This window comes from Vespula pensylvanica, chromosome 24 (assembly GCF_014466175.1).
Source record: "Vespula pensylvanica isolate Volc-1 chromosome 24, ASM1446617v1, whole genome shotgun sequence".
Lineage (NCBI taxonomy): Eukaryota > Metazoa > Arthropoda > Insecta > Hymenoptera > Vespidae > Vespula > Vespula pensylvanica.
The window spans coordinates 1,830,894-1,847,710 of NC_057708.1; the positions used below are offsets into that span (position 1 = coordinate 1,830,894).

General features: G+C 27.4%; 5 protein-coding genes across 8 annotated transcripts; 3 read left to right on the forward strand and 2 right to left on the reverse strand.

The window, feature by feature from the left end:
* Positions 1 to 37: 37 nt before the first annotated feature.
* On the forward strand, positions 38 to 3,924 carry LOC122636874. Of its 2 annotated transcripts, XR_006329090.1 has the most exons (7): positions 38 to 401; positions 502 to 634; positions 704 to 1,208; positions 1,374 to 1,577; positions 1,729 to 1,976; positions 2,076 to 2,336; positions 2,409 to 3,924. XR_006329090.1 is itself a non-coding variant. In XM_043828529.1 (6 exons), the coding sequence occupies exons 1-6, from the start codon at positions 346 to 348 to the stop codon at positions 2,274 to 2,276; spliced, it is 1,347 nt and encodes a 448-aa protein (XP_043684464.1). In that variant the 5' UTR covers positions 39 to 345; the 3' UTR covers positions 2,277 to 3,924. The 2 variants fall into 2 exon arrangements, 1 of the variants encoding a protein (XP_043684464.1); XM_043828529.1 differs by having other exon boundaries at positions 39 to 401; positions 2,076 to 3,924.
* Positions 3,925 to 4,396: 472 nt separating this feature from the next.
* LOC122636873 (INO80 complex subunit D) lies at positions 4,397 to 8,502 on the reverse strand. Its single transcript, XM_043828528.1, has 2 exons — positions 5,633 to 8,502; positions 4,397 to 5,509 (listed from the first exon to the last, which is right to left on the reverse strand). Exons 1-2 carry the CDS (start codon positions 6,981 to 6,983, stop codon positions 5,343 to 5,345), a joined length of 1,518 nt encoding a protein of 505 aa, XP_043684463.1. The 5' UTR covers positions 6,984 to 8,502; the 3' UTR covers positions 4,397 to 5,342.
* Positions 8,503 to 9,691: 1,189 nt separating this feature from the next.
* On the reverse strand, positions 9,692 to 13,860 carry LOC122637140 (dolichyl-diphosphooligosaccharide--protein glycosyltransferase subunit STT3B). Of its 3 annotated transcripts, none has more exons than XM_043829083.1 (7): positions 13,414 to 13,860; positions 12,514 to 13,212; positions 12,115 to 12,425; positions 11,503 to 12,040; positions 10,972 to 11,433; positions 10,769 to 10,859; positions 9,692 to 10,644 (listed from the first exon to the last, which is right to left on the reverse strand). In XM_043829083.1, exons 1-7 carry the CDS (start codon positions 13,632 to 13,634, stop codon positions 10,624 to 10,626), a joined length of 2,343 nt encoding a protein of 780 aa, XP_043685018.1. In that variant the 5' UTR covers positions 13,635 to 13,860; the 3' UTR covers positions 9,692 to 10,623. The 3 variants fall into 3 exon arrangements, with proteins under 3 accessions (XP_043685018.1, XP_043685017.1, XP_043685016.1); XM_043829082.1 differs by having other exon boundaries at positions 9,692 to 10,650; XM_043829081.1 differs by having other exon boundaries at positions 9,692 to 10,615; positions 13,414 to 13,858.
* Positions 13,861 to 14,011: 151 nt separating this feature from the next.
* On the forward strand, positions 14,012 to 15,160 carry LOC122637142 (armadillo repeat-containing protein 7). The gene is made up of 4 exons (XM_043829088.1): positions 14,012 to 14,213; positions 14,301 to 14,424; positions 14,510 to 14,677; positions 14,768 to 15,160. The coding sequence occupies exons 1-4, from the start codon at positions 14,160 to 14,162 to the stop codon at positions 15,070 to 15,072; spliced, it is 651 nt and encodes a 216-aa protein (XP_043685023.1). The 5' UTR covers positions 14,012 to 14,159; the 3' UTR covers positions 15,073 to 15,160.
* A 441-nt stretch (positions 15,161 to 15,601) lies between these two features.
* On the forward strand, positions 15,602 to 16,801 carry LOC122637143 (follicle cell protein 3C-1). The gene is made up of 3 exons (XM_043829089.1): positions 15,602 to 16,213; positions 16,324 to 16,395; positions 16,599 to 16,801. The coding sequence occupies exons 1-3, from the start codon at positions 15,950 to 15,952 to the stop codon at positions 16,707 to 16,709; spliced, it is 447 nt and encodes a 148-aa protein (XP_043685024.1). The 5' UTR covers positions 15,602 to 15,949; the 3' UTR covers positions 16,710 to 16,801.
* The last annotated feature ends 16 nt before the right edge of the window (positions 16,802 to 16,817 follow it).

Sequence of the window (16,817 nt, forward strand, 5' to 3'; positions counted from 1 at the left end):
AAATAAAAAAAAAGCGTTGAAATTGTAATTTAATTTATACAATCAAATATTATCTCTAACATTAAAAGCAATGATACAGATTCACACATCATACAGAATTATGTTAAAACGTGTGTGTTATGTGTATATGTGTAACCATCTATATTTTGCATACACACACATACACCCATTGGGACATCCATTGGAACCTTCTAGTAATCAATATAATTCGATTCTCTTATAACTTCAAAAATATATCATCCCATTTGTCAATAATTTATTTATCTAAAATGTTAACCTCTAAATATATATAGTATCCTAGTAAATGTTCTGTATTTAATAATTTTTATATTTATTAGTTTAATTATGGATCAAAACCAATTTATATGGGATGAAATTTCTGAAGGTATAGTACTACCAAGGTAAAAAAATATATTTTTTTTAGAATTAATAGAAAATAAATCAATTATTATTTTGAATTTTGTGTCCTTCTTATAATTCATTTGTATATAAATTTTACAGAATACAAAAAATAGATGATGAGCAAATTAAAGGACGAACAATACAATCTGAAGTTATAAATTCATCAGAAATTTATTGTCCCCATAATTATTTAATTTTAAATTTTCATGAAACATTGAATCCAAGTCAGAAAGTAACTAATATAGATCAATAATTAATAATAAATAAATTTAATGATATGTTAATAAGAAATATTTTACAGATAAAATTTAGAAAGTATTATTTACGAAAAGTAGCTCCTAATGAACCAGATGTAATCATCTTACAAGATATAAAAGATCTTGTCATGTTTTTACTGATTAGTCCTGTCAACATTAAATTTATAAATTTCTTTCATTTGCCTGTTGTTGATCATTTTTTAAGAGCACTTATAATATATTTTCAATATTATATAGAAATATGGGAAAAATTAATGGAGGAACGTGTAACTACTCTAAAAAAGGCACCAAATCCATTAGCAGGTGGACATAGAATTAAATATGCTGATGAATTGCATATTTTACGATGTATGTTAAGTAAAGAATATGCAGATTTAATAGTAGGTTGCCAGGATACAGTATACTATCACCATATAATAAGTGGGAAAAAAAGATCAAGTATGACACAGTCACAAGGAGAAAAAGATCTAAGAATATTTGAAGTGCTAATTAATATATCTCATCGTGTTGTATGGATAGCTTTACATCGCAAATATTTTCACTTAATTGGTAAGATATGATATATTATTAACACAAGTATATTTATTCCATCACTTTTGAACATGATCGATGAAAAATATGTCTATTGCATTACAGTACAAAATACAACTTTTTATTCTTTATTGTTTTTTCTTTTGCTGTATGTATCATACGCTTATTAATATGTTTTCCTAGAGTCAGAATTACATAGACTACTCAGAACTGAAGTCTACAACACTGCAGAAAGAAGAAGTGGTTATACCATTAAAGATATGTTAGAAAGTGATATTTTTGTACTACATGGTCCACAGATACAATCTAAAAGAAAATTGCTTAGAAATTCTCCTTTAATAGAGGAATTAATTTATTCAGAGTGTAACTTCCAAGTTTTATCATTAGGTAATACATCTGCAAGTATTATTCATATTAATATATTGAATTGAATTTGGTTCAAAAGTATAATAAAAAATAGTAAATTTAAATTATTAAGAAACATAAAGAAATAAACTTTTAATTCGCGTATGTTATTAATTTCTGTTTTAATATATAGAAATGATAGATATTGATGTATGTGACCCACGAATTGCTTACTTACACAATGCATTACTTATTGAAGAAGAGATGTTGCCTAAACTTGGAATTAAAATAGGCATACTTGGACAAGAAAGATCCAATTATGATTTAATGTTAATGTTGCTTGATTCAGAAAATTCTAATCATGTTGAAAAAATTAATCAAGCTGAAAAAAGTTATGAAAAAAAGAGCAGTATATCTGATAAACTGGCACAAAACAGTCTGGTATGCTTTTTATATCATATGTACATAATAAGTAACTTTTCAATGTCTTGTATCAATGTCATAAGAAAGAAATAATAATTGCATTTATATTATAAAAAGGACTATAATCAAAATATTATGAGAATGCCTTCTTTCGAACTTGAACCTTCATTAACAGATGTATTCAAAGTAAAAAAAATTGATAAATCGACTAGAAAATATTCTAAAGTTCGTGAAGATGCTAGGAAAAAATGGATTATTAGACAAATAGAGAGTCATAATAAACAGTTGGATACATATTCTATTATAACCATGACTTAAAAATCAAGTCGAATGAAATCCAACTTAAATCATCTGGTAAACAGATACTTTAACAAATAGGTAAACTTATTTGCTGGTATTACAATAAAAATGTATCATACAATAGTATAATCCAATTACTTATTATTTTAGCTCTACTTTATTATCAACATAACAGTTGTAATTAAATCAAAATGTATGTTTTATAGAAGATTTAAAATTCATAAGAATTTTTACATAAGAACTATTGTAACAATCACATTTTTATCAAAATTGAATTGAAAATAATATACTGAAAGATTCCATTGATTTCAGAATATAAATAGAAATTAATCAGCAATTACTTTGAAATTTGTGTTTGTGATAAATAAAAATATTACACTAATTAAATGTAAAAAAGATTATTTGTAATACAAGCGAAAGAAAATATATAATTAAATAGAATACTGATAAATGTTATCTGGCTAACATGTAAATCCAATGAATTTACATATACCATATATTTAATCTTTAAAAAATGCTTAATATATCACACTAATAGAGGATAAGTGAATGGGTCAGATAAACTGAGTATTTTAAGACAATGTAAAAAATATGCTTATTATAATTGATAATGTCTAGTCAAGAGTAATAATGTTGATATTTTACAATGAGTCACATATAGATACACTCGAAGCAATGCATTTCTTTTGATTAACTTTTGCATTGTCCTTTTCCATAAATAATTACTATTTACCTATTCACTAACATTCTACAAATAACAGTATTTGACATTAATTTATTTTCAATATGAGTATCCAATTGCAAATATTTTTATAGTTTCATTTATACGAGATTGTTACTAATATTTTTTTGCAAGTGGTTTCAATCATTCATATTTAATTAATGTACTTCAAAAATGTGGAATTTTGTGAATTATCATTTTTAGATAAATGACACGCACGTTTAAAAGACAAAACTAAGTACCCTTTATTATTTGTATATATTTGGCACTAAGATTTTGATAATAAAAACTAGATTTTTTTTCAAGCGAATTTATATATCTGTTCTCTTGTACTTATATTCAGTGCAGATTGTTTAGTGATAACTAATAACTGCAATGCACAATAACTTCATATGTTTAATTCTTAGATCACACTCAATTATCGATATGCATTAAAACTATGATAATTTGTAATCTATCTTCACGATGTATCTACAATCAAGACTGTACTTTGCATATTTCTATAGAGTTATGATATTTTAGCAATAAAATGGCAGTACATAACTCTTATATTTTGTAATAGCAATCTAGTCTTACTGTCAGAATCTGTGCCTCAATCGGAAATTGATATATACATTGTACCAAAAAAATTAAGGCGAAAGAATTTCTTTCTTACTGGAATAAAGAAATAATTATAACGCGTGTCATTTCCACATTGGTTGCAAATTATTTTGCGCTTATATTAATGAACGGTATTAAAAATGAAACTCTTTCAGATCATCTTCGGTTTTTTACTCATTTCTTACAGCTACTTATCACTGAATATTTGTCTACATGAATATATTACAAAATGGATAAAATAACGGTATTGATCATTATGTGTATGTATTATTAATATTCACGATTACTTCAATGAGTTATTACAACAAAGAACTAATGGAAAAAAAAAAGAAAAAAAAATAGTAATCGTTCAGAGATATACAACACATGTGTATTTTTATATAAATTCAGTCATATCCCTGTAAAACTTTATTTTATGCACAAGATGTTTAATGAGATATAATTTAAAAAAAAAAATGGTTCTGTTCATATGTTAACCAAGAGATCACTTTTTGGATATATTATAACATTGCTTGATCAGTTATGAAAAGTTGGAAAAGATCTGAGATTTGTCATTAATAATTTGTTATTTAATAACTGAAACTACTATAAATAAAAAATGCAAATGATTTAGAGATTAAGATCATCAACATATAATAATTCATGGTGTAATTAGAATAGAAATGCAAATACACTATCCCAAAATTTCATAAAAAGTTTTTTTTAGATATTTTACATAAATATCATTTTTTAATATGGTGATGACATTATATCTAGATCTTTTTAAGTTTATATATATATATATATATATATATATATATATATACACACGCACACACTACAAGGAATTCATAAAAACAAAAAAAATGTTGAAATTTTTCAAATCAATCATAATGCATGAAGTAAAAAAAACAAAAAGATTAGTGACACTGTTCCAAATCAATTATAATGCACTTATTTGCATTTATTTGCTTAATCTATATCAAATGTGATATAATTTTATATATTGGACACATTTTGTCTTTTTTAATCATTTAGGATAGTAAAGTAAATCGAGTAAATTTAGTTTTTGTAACTATGAGAAGATAAAAATAATATATAGATGAAGCAATTAAGTAAAATGTAACAAATAGAAAGAGAAAAATAGATGATCATGAAATAGCTCTATTAATACACAATGTCTAATTATAATAAAATTCTAAATGTGTGACATATATATAAAAGAGAATATATACCTTGATATTTTTGCAATATTCTGAATGTTGATATCCTGAATGCTGAATGTGTCAATTATATTTGTGTAATATAACTTTTTGCATCTTCATTGCCCATATTTTGAAAAATTAATGTAATGAAATGTATTACTAAAGAGCACTAGCACAATAAATCTTCGTTAACTAAAATTTGTTGGTATGTTCATAGTAAGCTGTAAATATACACTACAACTTTAAACTATGAACAGTTTTCTTAATTAGCTATTAATTGGAAAAAATGGAATTCTTAAACATTTACAAGCTGTATGTCATACATGACATTAAATCTAGCCATGTGTTACCTAGTGTCCATCATCCTAAATTGATAAGTTTACTATTTTTCTTGTTCACATTCTATATATGCATATCAATCCCTGCCAATGTCTTCAACTGTGCAACTGTGTAGTAACAAGTCAGTGACACAAGTTTACATGTAGCAGCACAGACACACAAAACAGTATCTTTTTTCTACATCATAAGGAACACACGCGAATTTATTTTCTGATTATTATAGTGTTAATGTAGGTGGGGCTACGAAGCTATGTCTGACATAAGTTGAGCAAGTAAAGCTGGCTCTAAAAGTCCATGCGTTTGTCCCATTCTTTCTAAATTACGAACATCTTTGTCCACTGCTTCTAAAGCTCGTTCCAATTCTTCTTCCTCCTCTCTTGATGGTTCATATTCACCATTTCTACTTTCTAAAAAAGTTATATATGAACATTTAATTAAATATTTATTAAACTATACAAAATGACACTAATAGTTCTCCCATGATTGTTTGCCTGCTGTTTTTATGATATATAAAATTAAGTAATAGTTACCAATAAATAAATCATTAAACGCATCTGCTGGTAAATTGTTGAGTACATTTCCGAAGTCATGTTCTGTTGGATCCAGAGAAGCAAATACTTCATGATCACTTAACTCGACTTTTAGACCTCCTCCTAGTCCAAGAGAACTTAATCCCAACCCTAAGTTTAAATTCGAAGAGTTTGAGCTTCCTTGTGTTACACTCATATTATTCAATGTCTTAATGTGACTTTCACTAGAGTTCATTTGGCCCATATAATGACTCTCTTCGTGTGCTAAAGTACCTTTGGTCTCTAATTTATTTGCAGGAGGTCGCTTTCTTTTCTTTGGCCTGGATTTTGGCTTAGGCCTTGGGATGGTAGGAGATGCTGGTTTTTTCCGTGCTTTCTTTGGTTTAGATTCTTGAGCCTTACGATTATAATTATCCCTTTTTCTAGCATGCTCTGGACAAAGTGGTAATTCATGTGCAACATCAAACACAGGAATGCAACACTGTGTGTTGTCACTAAATTTGGCAGTGCAATGTTCAAATAAAAGTTGATCTCCATTTAACATAATATGTCGAGAACAATGACGCGTACAAGGTAAGGAAATTTGTTGACATCCTTCAGCACCACATTGTCCTCCTACTAGAAGTGGTCCATCTATTATCTTACTAGTTCCTGGTGAACCACTTAAAGCTCTAGCTGTAGATGCTGGGTCCTTGTAAGCGGCTTCTAATAAACACCTTGCACGTTCACGTAAAAGAACTTCTGAGTCTGAGTCACTTCTATTTAACTGAATCAAACGTCGCCGTAACTGAGATCTTAGTTGAGATAATCTTGCAGATCGATTTAATTCTGTACTTGTATCTCCTGAAAACCAATGGCGTTGATAAACTGTCATCTCGTCTCCACTTGACTCACTATCTGATATTTCTGCTCCTGCTTTTGGATAATATAGCAACGTATGGTCCCGATTTTGTCTCCTTGACCTGAGTCGTTGCAAATTCTCTAAGTGACGTCGTTTATTTTGAACTATATTAGAATATTTTTGATCTATGCTTCTCCCACCACCATATTCCACATCCAAATCTGTTCTTCTATCTGTAACAGTTCTATATCCTGCACTTGGCACAGGAGTTAGTTTTGTCCTTTCTTTTATACATTTGCCTTTACTTTTTTTACAATTTTGCATCACTTTAGAACTTCTAGTCGGAACTACTGTACAGTTTCTTCCTGCTGCTGTAGTAAATGGTTCTGGTTCACTAAAAATATATGGATCAACATCTTGGTGAGCCTCAGTTTTCAATAAAGCCTTCAAGCGATCTGAAAACTTCAATTTATTGTCCATGTTTGAGTTTCCAGACGTAGGGACCTTCATTGATTGCCACTCTTATTCCAGCCCATTCTATCTGCATTCTCAAATATTCCACACATCAAAATTCTTCTTATCTAGATAAAACTTAGTTTATGCGATATACCAAAACTAACACTTATATACACTTTTTATTATGTAAATAATACTGAAAATATAAAAATTAAAAATAAATTCATTTAAATTACATCACAGTTATAGATTTTTTTTACACTTAGGCCTTAAAGCCTTATACATTTGCACTAAAACAATATGTACGCAGAAAGAAACTTGAGTAAAAAATCTCATATATTACAAAATAATATGTAATATTACTTAATTGCTAAATATTTTGCTATGTACTTAATCGTCTATTTAAACTTTACATATATATATATATATATATATGGATACATATAAAATCGTCATGGTATGCATATTAATACATTCAAACTACATCCAAATTATATGATTTCAAAATCTGTGTATAGATCCTCGATAATATATATATTACTTTACTAATACTCATAACAAGTTCTTTGAAAATATGTTTAATATCTCGTGGATAAACGTTTAAGAATTTTCAAACTATACTGTTATTGTATTTGGATTTAGATTTGAATGTACATAGTGTTTACATAGACTCAATTTAAGCAACAAGCATGAGACTATAGTCCATATCTAGATCAGAGTAAAAACAATCCTTGTCTTACATAGCAGTTTATAGCTAACAAATCCTATGCATCTTTAATCAACTGCAATATATGGTGCATTAAGATATAAAATATTGCTGAAGGAAGTATCAATAATATCTGACAAGTTAAAATCATATTAAGAAGTGTTCTTTTTTCAGTGATGACATGAGCACACACAACGTTGGAGGTCAACAATATTTGGTTATGTTCACCCCTTGCATTGACAACGAGACACCATAGAAAATATTGCGAACAAATTTATCAACGACGTAACATTAAAAATTCATTTAATCATTTCTCTGTTACATATTAAAAACCTTGTAACAAGAGTAAAATATCTGTGATTACGCACATAAAATTGCCTTTATCTAGTGGTTGCTTAGCTCGGGGTTTAACGTAGTTTAATCGAAATTGGAACAACAAGAGATTATTCCAAATAATAATGGTGACTATTGTCCAATCAGAAATAACTTGACCTTTTCTTAAAAGATACACTTCAAGGAAATTTAAGATTTTCACGCACGAATTACGGTATTCATCGATAATAACATTAGAAAGACATGTCAGATGTGAGAGAAGCAAAATGGCGATCATTGCACACACGAACAATCTTTGTTGCGAATAATCCATGAAATCGCGATGATATTGGCGTAGATTCGACGTATGAACGTCCTTTGTCTATGCCTAATAATCAACTCGTTTTAGATTCGTGGTATAACAAAATGAATATAGGATAATTCATTTCTCACTCGAGAAACTAGAAGAATGTTTACTACATTGTTTCTTAGTTCGACATAACCTAACAATCAAATATTCTCTCTTATTATTAAAATTAATCATTCATTCTGCTCTTTTTTTTGCCTGATATATATCAATTTTGTATTAAATAATAGTCAAAAAGTTAGAACAATCTTCCTTACGTTGGTATCTTCTATTAGAATCTTAATATTACAATAATGATTTTTTTATAATAATAATTAAAATTTTTTACTTTTTCCTTATTATTTAAATAAATCATACAGTATTCTAGTCATAATAATTAATATATCAAAAAGCGTTCTAACAGTTTTATTTCATTTATGCATTACGTTAATAAAAAAATGAAATTATAGAATTATACTTGTGTTAAACAAACCTTACATATGAATGTAATCACTATAATAAGTATATACGATATACTTATTGGAATATTTAAGAATCTATTTACTTTTATTTTATTATTGTGTTAATAATAGTTGAGCTAGAATATAAAATAATAATTTAAATTAAATATTGCATGCATCAATGAAATTTAATTAATATTTTACTTTAGTTAGGATTACTATCAATTATAATATTTGATTTTAAATATTCTATGTAAGTATTAAAAAATGAAATATATCCAGTCTTGATAAAAATTATAATTGTACTAAGAATAGGATTCCTTCGTTATAGATCCGTCATATATTTAGCTAGTAATTATTTTGATGTAGAAATGACACACACACACACACACACACACACACACACACACTAAGTCAACATATACATATATATCATTTACTAATCAGCTGATTTTGACAGTTAATACGATTTTATTCTGACAAATTAAAAATATTTCCGAATATACTCTGTGTTAAATCGTGGATGTTATATTTGAGAATTAAATAGTATAAAAAACACGTACCTATTTATAAATTTTATGTATATACATACCTATTTGTTTTTATATACAAATATTGATTATATGCAGAAATGATTATGAAAGATATTAATATAAACTAGATTGTTATATATTAATATGATGTGTGAAATTAAATTTTATTTACAAATATGTAAAAAAAAATTTTCCATAAAATAAATAGATTTGGTGAGGAAAGGAAATATCATGCAATAAATAACATTTACAGTGATCTAAGAATATTATGGTAATCTGTAAAGTAATCAAAAGTATTATGTTACATTATGTTACATGAATGTAAATATGTAACAAGTAATATTGTTCTGAATTTATCTTAACCTTCATATTCTTAGGTCCACTGTATAGAATACAAAACAAGATTTTAAGATTCACAACACCATGCTTGTAAACAAGACTATGTTATTACAAATGTTTTGTTCAACAATGTGCCATATAACAAACTGGATAAACGTGACATGTGTTTTTAAAACCACTGTTTTTAACAATGTAACAATCAGTAAAATAAATTTTTTGTTTGTTAGAATATAATTTATACTAAATACATTGCAATACAAACCTGTACAATTAAATGCAGAATGTTATTAATTTTTTCAATAAAATTGCATCAATCTTTGATCATACAAAAAATTTACACAAATTAATTAAAACAATAATTTAACTAATAGAAAATATTCAAAATACATACATATATATATATATATGTGTGTGGGTGTCATGTAAATACAACTTTTGAGCAATTCAATTCATTAAAGAATAATGTTTAATTTGTGTAATGAATTTCATTACAACAGTTTCAAAAAGTATCTACTATTAATGTACCTAAAATATATTACTGAAATACACTTAATATATATACACAGTGGTATTTATTAATAATGTATAATACTATACTGCAATGAAGTAGGTGAAATAAACTTATATGTAATATACTATTATATGATGTGACATTGTATATTAGACAATCATCATAAAGACTAATGGAACTTTCTTTTAAAAATAATTGGTAAAATAATTATTTCTCGTTTCCTGACACATTGAAATAAAATTTTTTTTGTTTTCTTACATATCCTTCGAACAAATTCTTTGACAGTATTAATCACGCTTTGGACTACAGTCTTGTGGTAGATCCAAGGGACGGTAATTCTGTTGTTACAAAAGTTGTATTTTTTGAAATTTGTTATGGGATAAGTAATATACGTTTGTTACGTTGCTTTCTTTTGAGGTTTCTGTCCTTTAATAACTATTGGCCGGCCTTTTATGAAACCTTTCTTACGTCGTGCAGTCTGAAACATTAATATTTAACCCCCCATAACTTCAACTAGATTTTCAGATTCAACAATGTAATAAGAAAAGAAGTACAAACGATACGCAAAAAACTTCAAAAATCAATTCTCTAAAATCTCTAATATATCTAATATAATTCTGATTACACTAACCTTTTTGCTAATATATGAGTTTGCATGACGAGCTATAACTCTATCTGCAATTGGGATCCTGGGTCTATTAAATTCTTTTGGTTTCTTCACCCTGTAAAAATCACAATAAAATTAAATATTTCTTATATAACGAAATAATTATTTATAGTGTTTAAGTATGTCTTATTAGACAGATTAATAATCGATATGAAGAATAAAATTACCTATAAATTCTAACAAGCCAATGTTCAGTAGTGTAAGCTTCTTCTAAATAGGTGAGCTGAAAATTTTTATTTCCTATCTCTGCATTTCGAGTACGGTCGTAACCAGAAGGTGATCTGTAGTCAATTTTAACTTCACCAAATCTATAATAACTCAACTTGTACATTAAAGAATTCATTAAAGTTGGAGATCCTTCGGAATCCACTCTAAACTCTCCTTTTTCAGAAAAATAATCACTTTCACGAATATCTTGGGGATGTTCACCCTCAGCGATCCGTATCATCCATAAAAACTTGTTAACATCATCACCAGAATATCCAATCATACCACCAAAAATAATTAATACATAATCTACATCTAAGGACGTCATAATCTCATAAGCAGCGCTTTCATTTGAACTCATTGCTTTACCCACTAATGCTATGTGTGAATTATTCCATGTATTATTATCCACAAGTGTAGTTCTATATAAAAAAGAAATGATTTTCATGTAATATAACTTAAAACGTAATTGTGTATGCTGTAACTTTTACCTGTTTGCCATTCCAGCAATTTGATAACCATAATCCCACCAACTCATAACTCTAGCATCATTAGGTGTATTTTGAGCTAACCAGTAATAAGCTTCTCTAAAATCATCCAGAATAGCTCTACCACCATCATTGCTATAAGATGCTAAAACAATTGAAGGACTAGAATATGCATTACTTGTAACCCAAGTACAATGCACAGTGAACATCATTAACAAGATTAATACACCAATGATGAAACTATTTCTAAGACTGTCTCCTAATCCATCATTAGCATCCTTAGGTCTTTCATGTTTCATTCTTCTTAGTTTTCCAGCTTTGTCATATAATGCTCTGCCTGGACTTCTCTCTCTTTCTTCTTCACTTTCTTCTTCACTACCTTCAATTCTATCATTCCCATCTCTATATTCTTCTTTCAAGAATAATTCTAACAGTCCACTGAATGCTACACCAGCTAACATACATACAACTGGGGTTAATGTAAGCATAAGCCTTACCATTACTCCAGCGAAATATACGGCACTTATGGCATACAATATAACTAAAATATAAATCAGTTTTTTATTTATTAACATTGTTATTTAATTCGAGCATAATTAAAATAGAGATACTGACCGAACACTCTTTCATCATTAATATGTTTCATACAGTACCACAGTCCAACAGGGAATATTGTAACAAGAATATGTAAATCAAAAAAGAAACTGAACCAGGTTGTAGGTTGGTGTTCAGAAACCGATGCTATTATAGGTATATGTACTTTTGCATAACCTGTATCCCATAGAGAATAAAATCTTCCACTCCAAGGGGCAACAAAACCAGTATAAGTTAATATAACCAAAATTAGTAAAAGGACAATTGCTGTTATTGCTACCACACCACTAAAATATCTCATTTCAAATTTTGTCAATACGGTTCGTAAATGCCTGTTCAAAAAAAAAACATTTATTTTCATTAAATGGTAATATCATAAATTAATTAGAAAATATATATTGCTAAATGTCTTATAGATACCTTAGAGTAGCTATAAAAATCAGTAAAGCAAATACACCTCCTGCAGCCATGTGTTCTGATGTTCTAATTGGTTGAAAACCAACAAATGGTATTTGCATACTTAACAGAAGTCCCAAAATATAAAATGTAGTATAACTTGTAAACAAACGATTACTAAATCGATTCATGACTAACAATGTAAATACATGAAATGGTATAAGATTAATAATGAAAACATATCCACCCCATGCAGATACCATATAAAAATATGACAGAGCAGTCATTGAAGCCCAAAATATTGATCCAGTTTTGACTGATTTAACCCAAAAATAATAAGTAATTTGCAATGCAAATATTGCAATTCCTTCATTATCATAACTTCCAGCTACTGATCTTGAAATATAACCAGGTACAATTGCAATAAAACATGCAGCAAACAATCCAGCACCAGCACTCCATATTTCTTTAGTTAATAAATAAGTAGAAATGGCAGTAAGACCACTGAAAACTGGTGCTAAGAAGACACATATATCTCTTATATGTATTGGAATATTTAAAGAATGAAGTATATAATGTATTGTCCCAGATGTAATCATAAGTCCAGGATATACTGTTCCACCTACAATACGTCCCAAAGGGTACCAAGCCCTTTCATCAAACCAATTTAAAAAGTTATAAAACCCATGTTGTACCATATATGCAGTTGCTCTATAATTGAACCTGTTATTGACAAATAATGATTAAAGAAATTTTTACAAGTATTTATAACATATAAATATAAAATTAATAAAAATATAAATTTTCATCTAATAAAATTCTTTCAATATTATTTTTAATTGTATACATAAAATACTAGTTTATTTTAGAAAGAAATTAACACATAATGTATAAAAAGTAGATATGAAAAAAAATATTACATACCAAGGATCAAATTCATGTATAATACTTTCGAATCGTATCACTGCGAAAAGTCTGGATGCAAAACCTGCTATCCAAGCAAGTAATAATACGGTAAAAGTAATCAAAGAATTAAGACCAGCGGCATTGGTTAAGGTAGAAGTTTTCATTTGCTTGGTAGTTGTTTTTTTATCAGGGAACATAATTTTTTTCGTATTTGTCGCAGACGATTTATTCGGCAACATTTTGTTCTCAATGAAATTAAACGCTATAATGCATATTTTTTTCTCGCCTATCACTACTAACTTTTCGATATAAGCATGCAAACATGTACTATTCTTCAACACAGCACGTTGCAACTTATAATACTGCTTGCAAGAAATTATTAAACTGCTATGCGCCTAGACTAGGAGACTAGGACACGTCAAACGCCGGCTACGTGTTAATCTTGTCTTCCACAACGAAACCTTATGCTCCCTTCAAACAGATTATGAGAATGGCGGTATGTTCAAATATTCTTTGTTTCGTTGACATTACTATTGCTCTAAATGCGCCTTTAGCTTTCAACGATCATATTATACAAGTTTGTCCACACCAATGACGTAAGAGCTACATTTTTATATGTCCTTGGACTATATCGTCGTATTCATAGTCATTTTTTCATTCTATTGAATTTCATGCAGTTTGTATTCTATTGCCCAATAATATTAGAGAAACTTATTTTTAATTATTATGTATCATGATTTATTACTTTCTATTAACCAATCGTAATGCAAAAGGAAAATAAACAGATTAGAATTCAACCAAATTTGATCAAAGAAAAAGTATAGTATTATGTTTTATATGTAGTTTGTAAGTAATGTAATATATTATCCATAATATCCAAAATATTTATTATAAATTTTGTTTAGTACCTGGAGTATTTAATGTTTTCAACCAAAGAGAAATTAATACGACGCACGGGACAAAATGGCATAGGCCGATATGATTTTTTAAAACTTCTAATTAACGAATTTAAAACGACTTCCTCTAAAGGTAATTAGACGAAATTTTGAATCAGTTATAATATTTTGATTTATCTATCTCAATTAATATCATATATATTTTTTTTTTGTAATAGACGCGAAGGAACAGGTGTTGGCGAATTTGGTTAATTTTTCTTACGATCCTATTAATTATGAATATTTAAGACAGCTTAAAGTAATCGATTTATTTCTTCATATTTTATCTGAAGATAATTCTACTTTTGTACGTTTTGCTATAGGAGGTATTTGTAATTTATGCTTAGGTAAGTTATTATACTTTTGAGCATATTAAAAGCATAACAACAATGACGTTATTCATTTACACAATAATGAAAATGATTTTTACTTTTCAGATCCAATAAATAAAGCATACATCTTACGCAATCAAGGCATTTCATTAGTATCATCATTACTTAACTCTCATGATGAAGGAACTATATTATCATCAATTACAACTTTAATGTTTCTAATAACACCTGAACTTATAAATGATATAGTTTCACCTGTGGTTATTAAACATATGCATGATTTGTCTAATAGTACAAATAATCGTATAAAAAATTTAGCTATTATATTTTTAAGTGATTATTGCCAAGAACGTAATAAGAAGATTGAGGATAAAAATGATATATGTAGCAGTGATAAATCTGCCAAATAGATAGGATATTGTATCATAAATCTATTCTCTATTGATTTATAATATACATTCTATAATATCTTTAATTAAAAAGTAATTATGTCACGAATTTCTCTCTTCTATTATAATATAAAAAAATATTGTACAAAAACTCCTACCAAGATATTCTCTTCAAACTTCAAAGTTGGAGATCGGGTATCAATTTTTAAAACAATAACTCGTAGTGACGTGTTAAATTTTGCACAGTTAACTAACGATTATAATCCCATACATATTACTTCTGAAAAAAATATTGTTCATGGAGCTTTACTTAATGGTTTAGTGTCAGGTGTACTTGGTACAAAATTACCAGGCCCGGGTACAATCGTTATAGAACAATTCCTTAAATTTCCGAATTCATGCTACGTTGGAGATAATGTAGAAATAATAGTACAAATAATATCTGTACGCAAAATTATAAAATGTGAGTATACTTTAATTTCAAATGGAGAACAAATAGTTCTAAAGGGTGAAGCAAAGTTAATTATGAAGAAAAATAGATAGGGTTAAATAGTTGCTCTATAGATGTAAAAATATTAAGAAAAAATCAATAAAAACTATTTATATTTTACATCTAAATTTATCTGACGAGTGAAAGTAGGTCTTATTATGTGTAATCATAATACTATAAACAAATTTTGCTTAATAAGCAATACCATCCTGTCCTTTATATATTGCAACATTTTGGTCTGATACACTTCCGTTGACACATAAAAGAATTCTCAATCTTTTTTCAGACTTCTATCAAGTAATACAAGAAGGTATATAAATATATAGAGATAATTCTTTTGATAATTAAGAAAGGAAAGGATAAAGTAATTTTATTGTATTTAATATAAATCTTTCATTACAGTCTGAAATGTATTTAGAGTTCATTTTTATTATTTTATGTGTGTCAACTGTTTATACAAAAAATGATATCAATGAAAACAATAGTAATCGCATAGAGTCATCATCTGAAGAATCTGTTGGATGTATTTGTGGTATCTTTTTAAGTGGACAGTTTAAAAAAGGTACTAAAGAACAGCCTACAGGGAACCCAGCTCTTCTTCACGAACAGTCAGAATCGTTTCCTTGTACTCCTCTTGGGAACAGACAATGCACTAATAAATGTCTTGAAATGGTGAGTTGAAAAAGATACTTTAAAAATATAACTAATGCTTATATATATATATATAAAAAAAAATTCATGTATTGGGTTAATATATTAAATATTATTTATCTGTATTACAGATTGTAAAACATCTTCCAAATAGCTCTGATTTACTTTGTGCTGCAATAGATCGTGATTGTTTGAAAGAAAGAGTAAGTAGTTTGCATTATATAATTGTATAACATTGTTTTATATTAATAGAAATAATAAAAAAAATATTATATATATATATATGTACAATTCAATTGTGTGTGTATATATATATAATATATAATTGAATAAATATATATATATATATAATTAATTGAACTGTCATAAAGTACAAATATCTGAAATAAATTTTTGCTTAATATAGGCGTACCTTTTCATACAAAATTGTAAAAATAAATGGATCAATACAAATTTATCTGGTGGTAGAAAGTATTGTTGCAAAGATGGGATTTCTTACAAGTGTCCTATTGGTTAGTTAATTATACAAATATTTATATAGATAATTAGTATTAATAATTTTTAATATTTTATATGTAATATTTTGTAATAAATATTTTCATATTCATAGATATTATTTTTTCAA

Bases quoted from the DNA above. Each gene is read 5' to 3' on its own strand.
- LOC122636874 (XM_043828529.1), top strand. From the start codon at position 346: ATGGATCAAAACCAATTTATATGGGATGAAATTTCTGAAGGTATAGTA. The intron at 635-703 runs GTAACTAATATA...AATATTTTACAG, and splicing joins CATTGAATCCAAGTCAGAAA to ATAAAATTTAGAAAGTATTA. The intron at 1,578-1,728 runs GTAATACATCTG...TTTAATATATAG, and splicing joins CTTCCAAGTTTTATCATTAG to AAATGATAGATATTGATGTA.
- LOC122636873 (XM_043828528.1), bottom strand. From the start codon at position 6,983: ATGAAGGTCCCTACGTCTGGAAACTCAAACATGGACAATAAATTGAAG. The intron at 5,510-5,632 runs GTAACTATTACT...TAACTTTTTTAG, and splicing joins GTTTAATGATTTATTTATTG to AAAGTAGAAATGGTGAATAT.
- LOC122637143 (XM_043829089.1), top strand. From the start codon at position 15,950: ATGTATTTAGAGTTCATTTTTATTATTTTATGTGTGTCAACTGTTTAT. The intron at 16,214-16,323 runs GTGAGTTGAAAA...TCTGTATTACAG, and splicing joins CTAATAAATGTCTTGAAATG to ATTGTAAAACATCTTCCAAA. The intron at 16,396-16,598 runs GTAAGTAGTTTG...TGCTTAATATAG, and splicing joins GTGATTGTTTGAAAGAAAGA to GCGTACCTTTTCATACAAAA.
- LOC122637142 (XM_043829088.1), top strand. From the start codon at position 14,160: ATGCAAAAGGAAAATAAACAGATTAGAATTCAACCAAATTTGATCAAA. The intron at 14,425-14,509 runs GTAATTAGACGA...TTTTTGTAATAG, and splicing joins TAAAACGACTTCCTCTAAAG to ACGCGAAGGAACAGGTGTTG. The intron at 14,678-14,767 runs GTAAGTTATTAT...TTTACTTTTCAG, and splicing joins TATTTGTAATTTATGCTTAG to ATCCAATAAATAAAGCATAC.
- LOC122637140 (XM_043829081.1), bottom strand. From the start codon at position 13,634: ATGTTGCCGAATAAATCGTCTGCGACAAATACGAAAAAAATTATGTTC. The intron at 10,860-10,971 runs GTAATTTTATTC...TGATTTTTACAG, and splicing joins TGGCTTGTTAGAATTTATAG to GGTGAAGAAACCAAAAGAAT. The intron at 10,616-10,768 runs GTTAGTGTAATC...TTAATGTTTCAG, and splicing joins ACTCATATATTAGCAAAAAG to ACTGCACGACGTAAGAAAGG.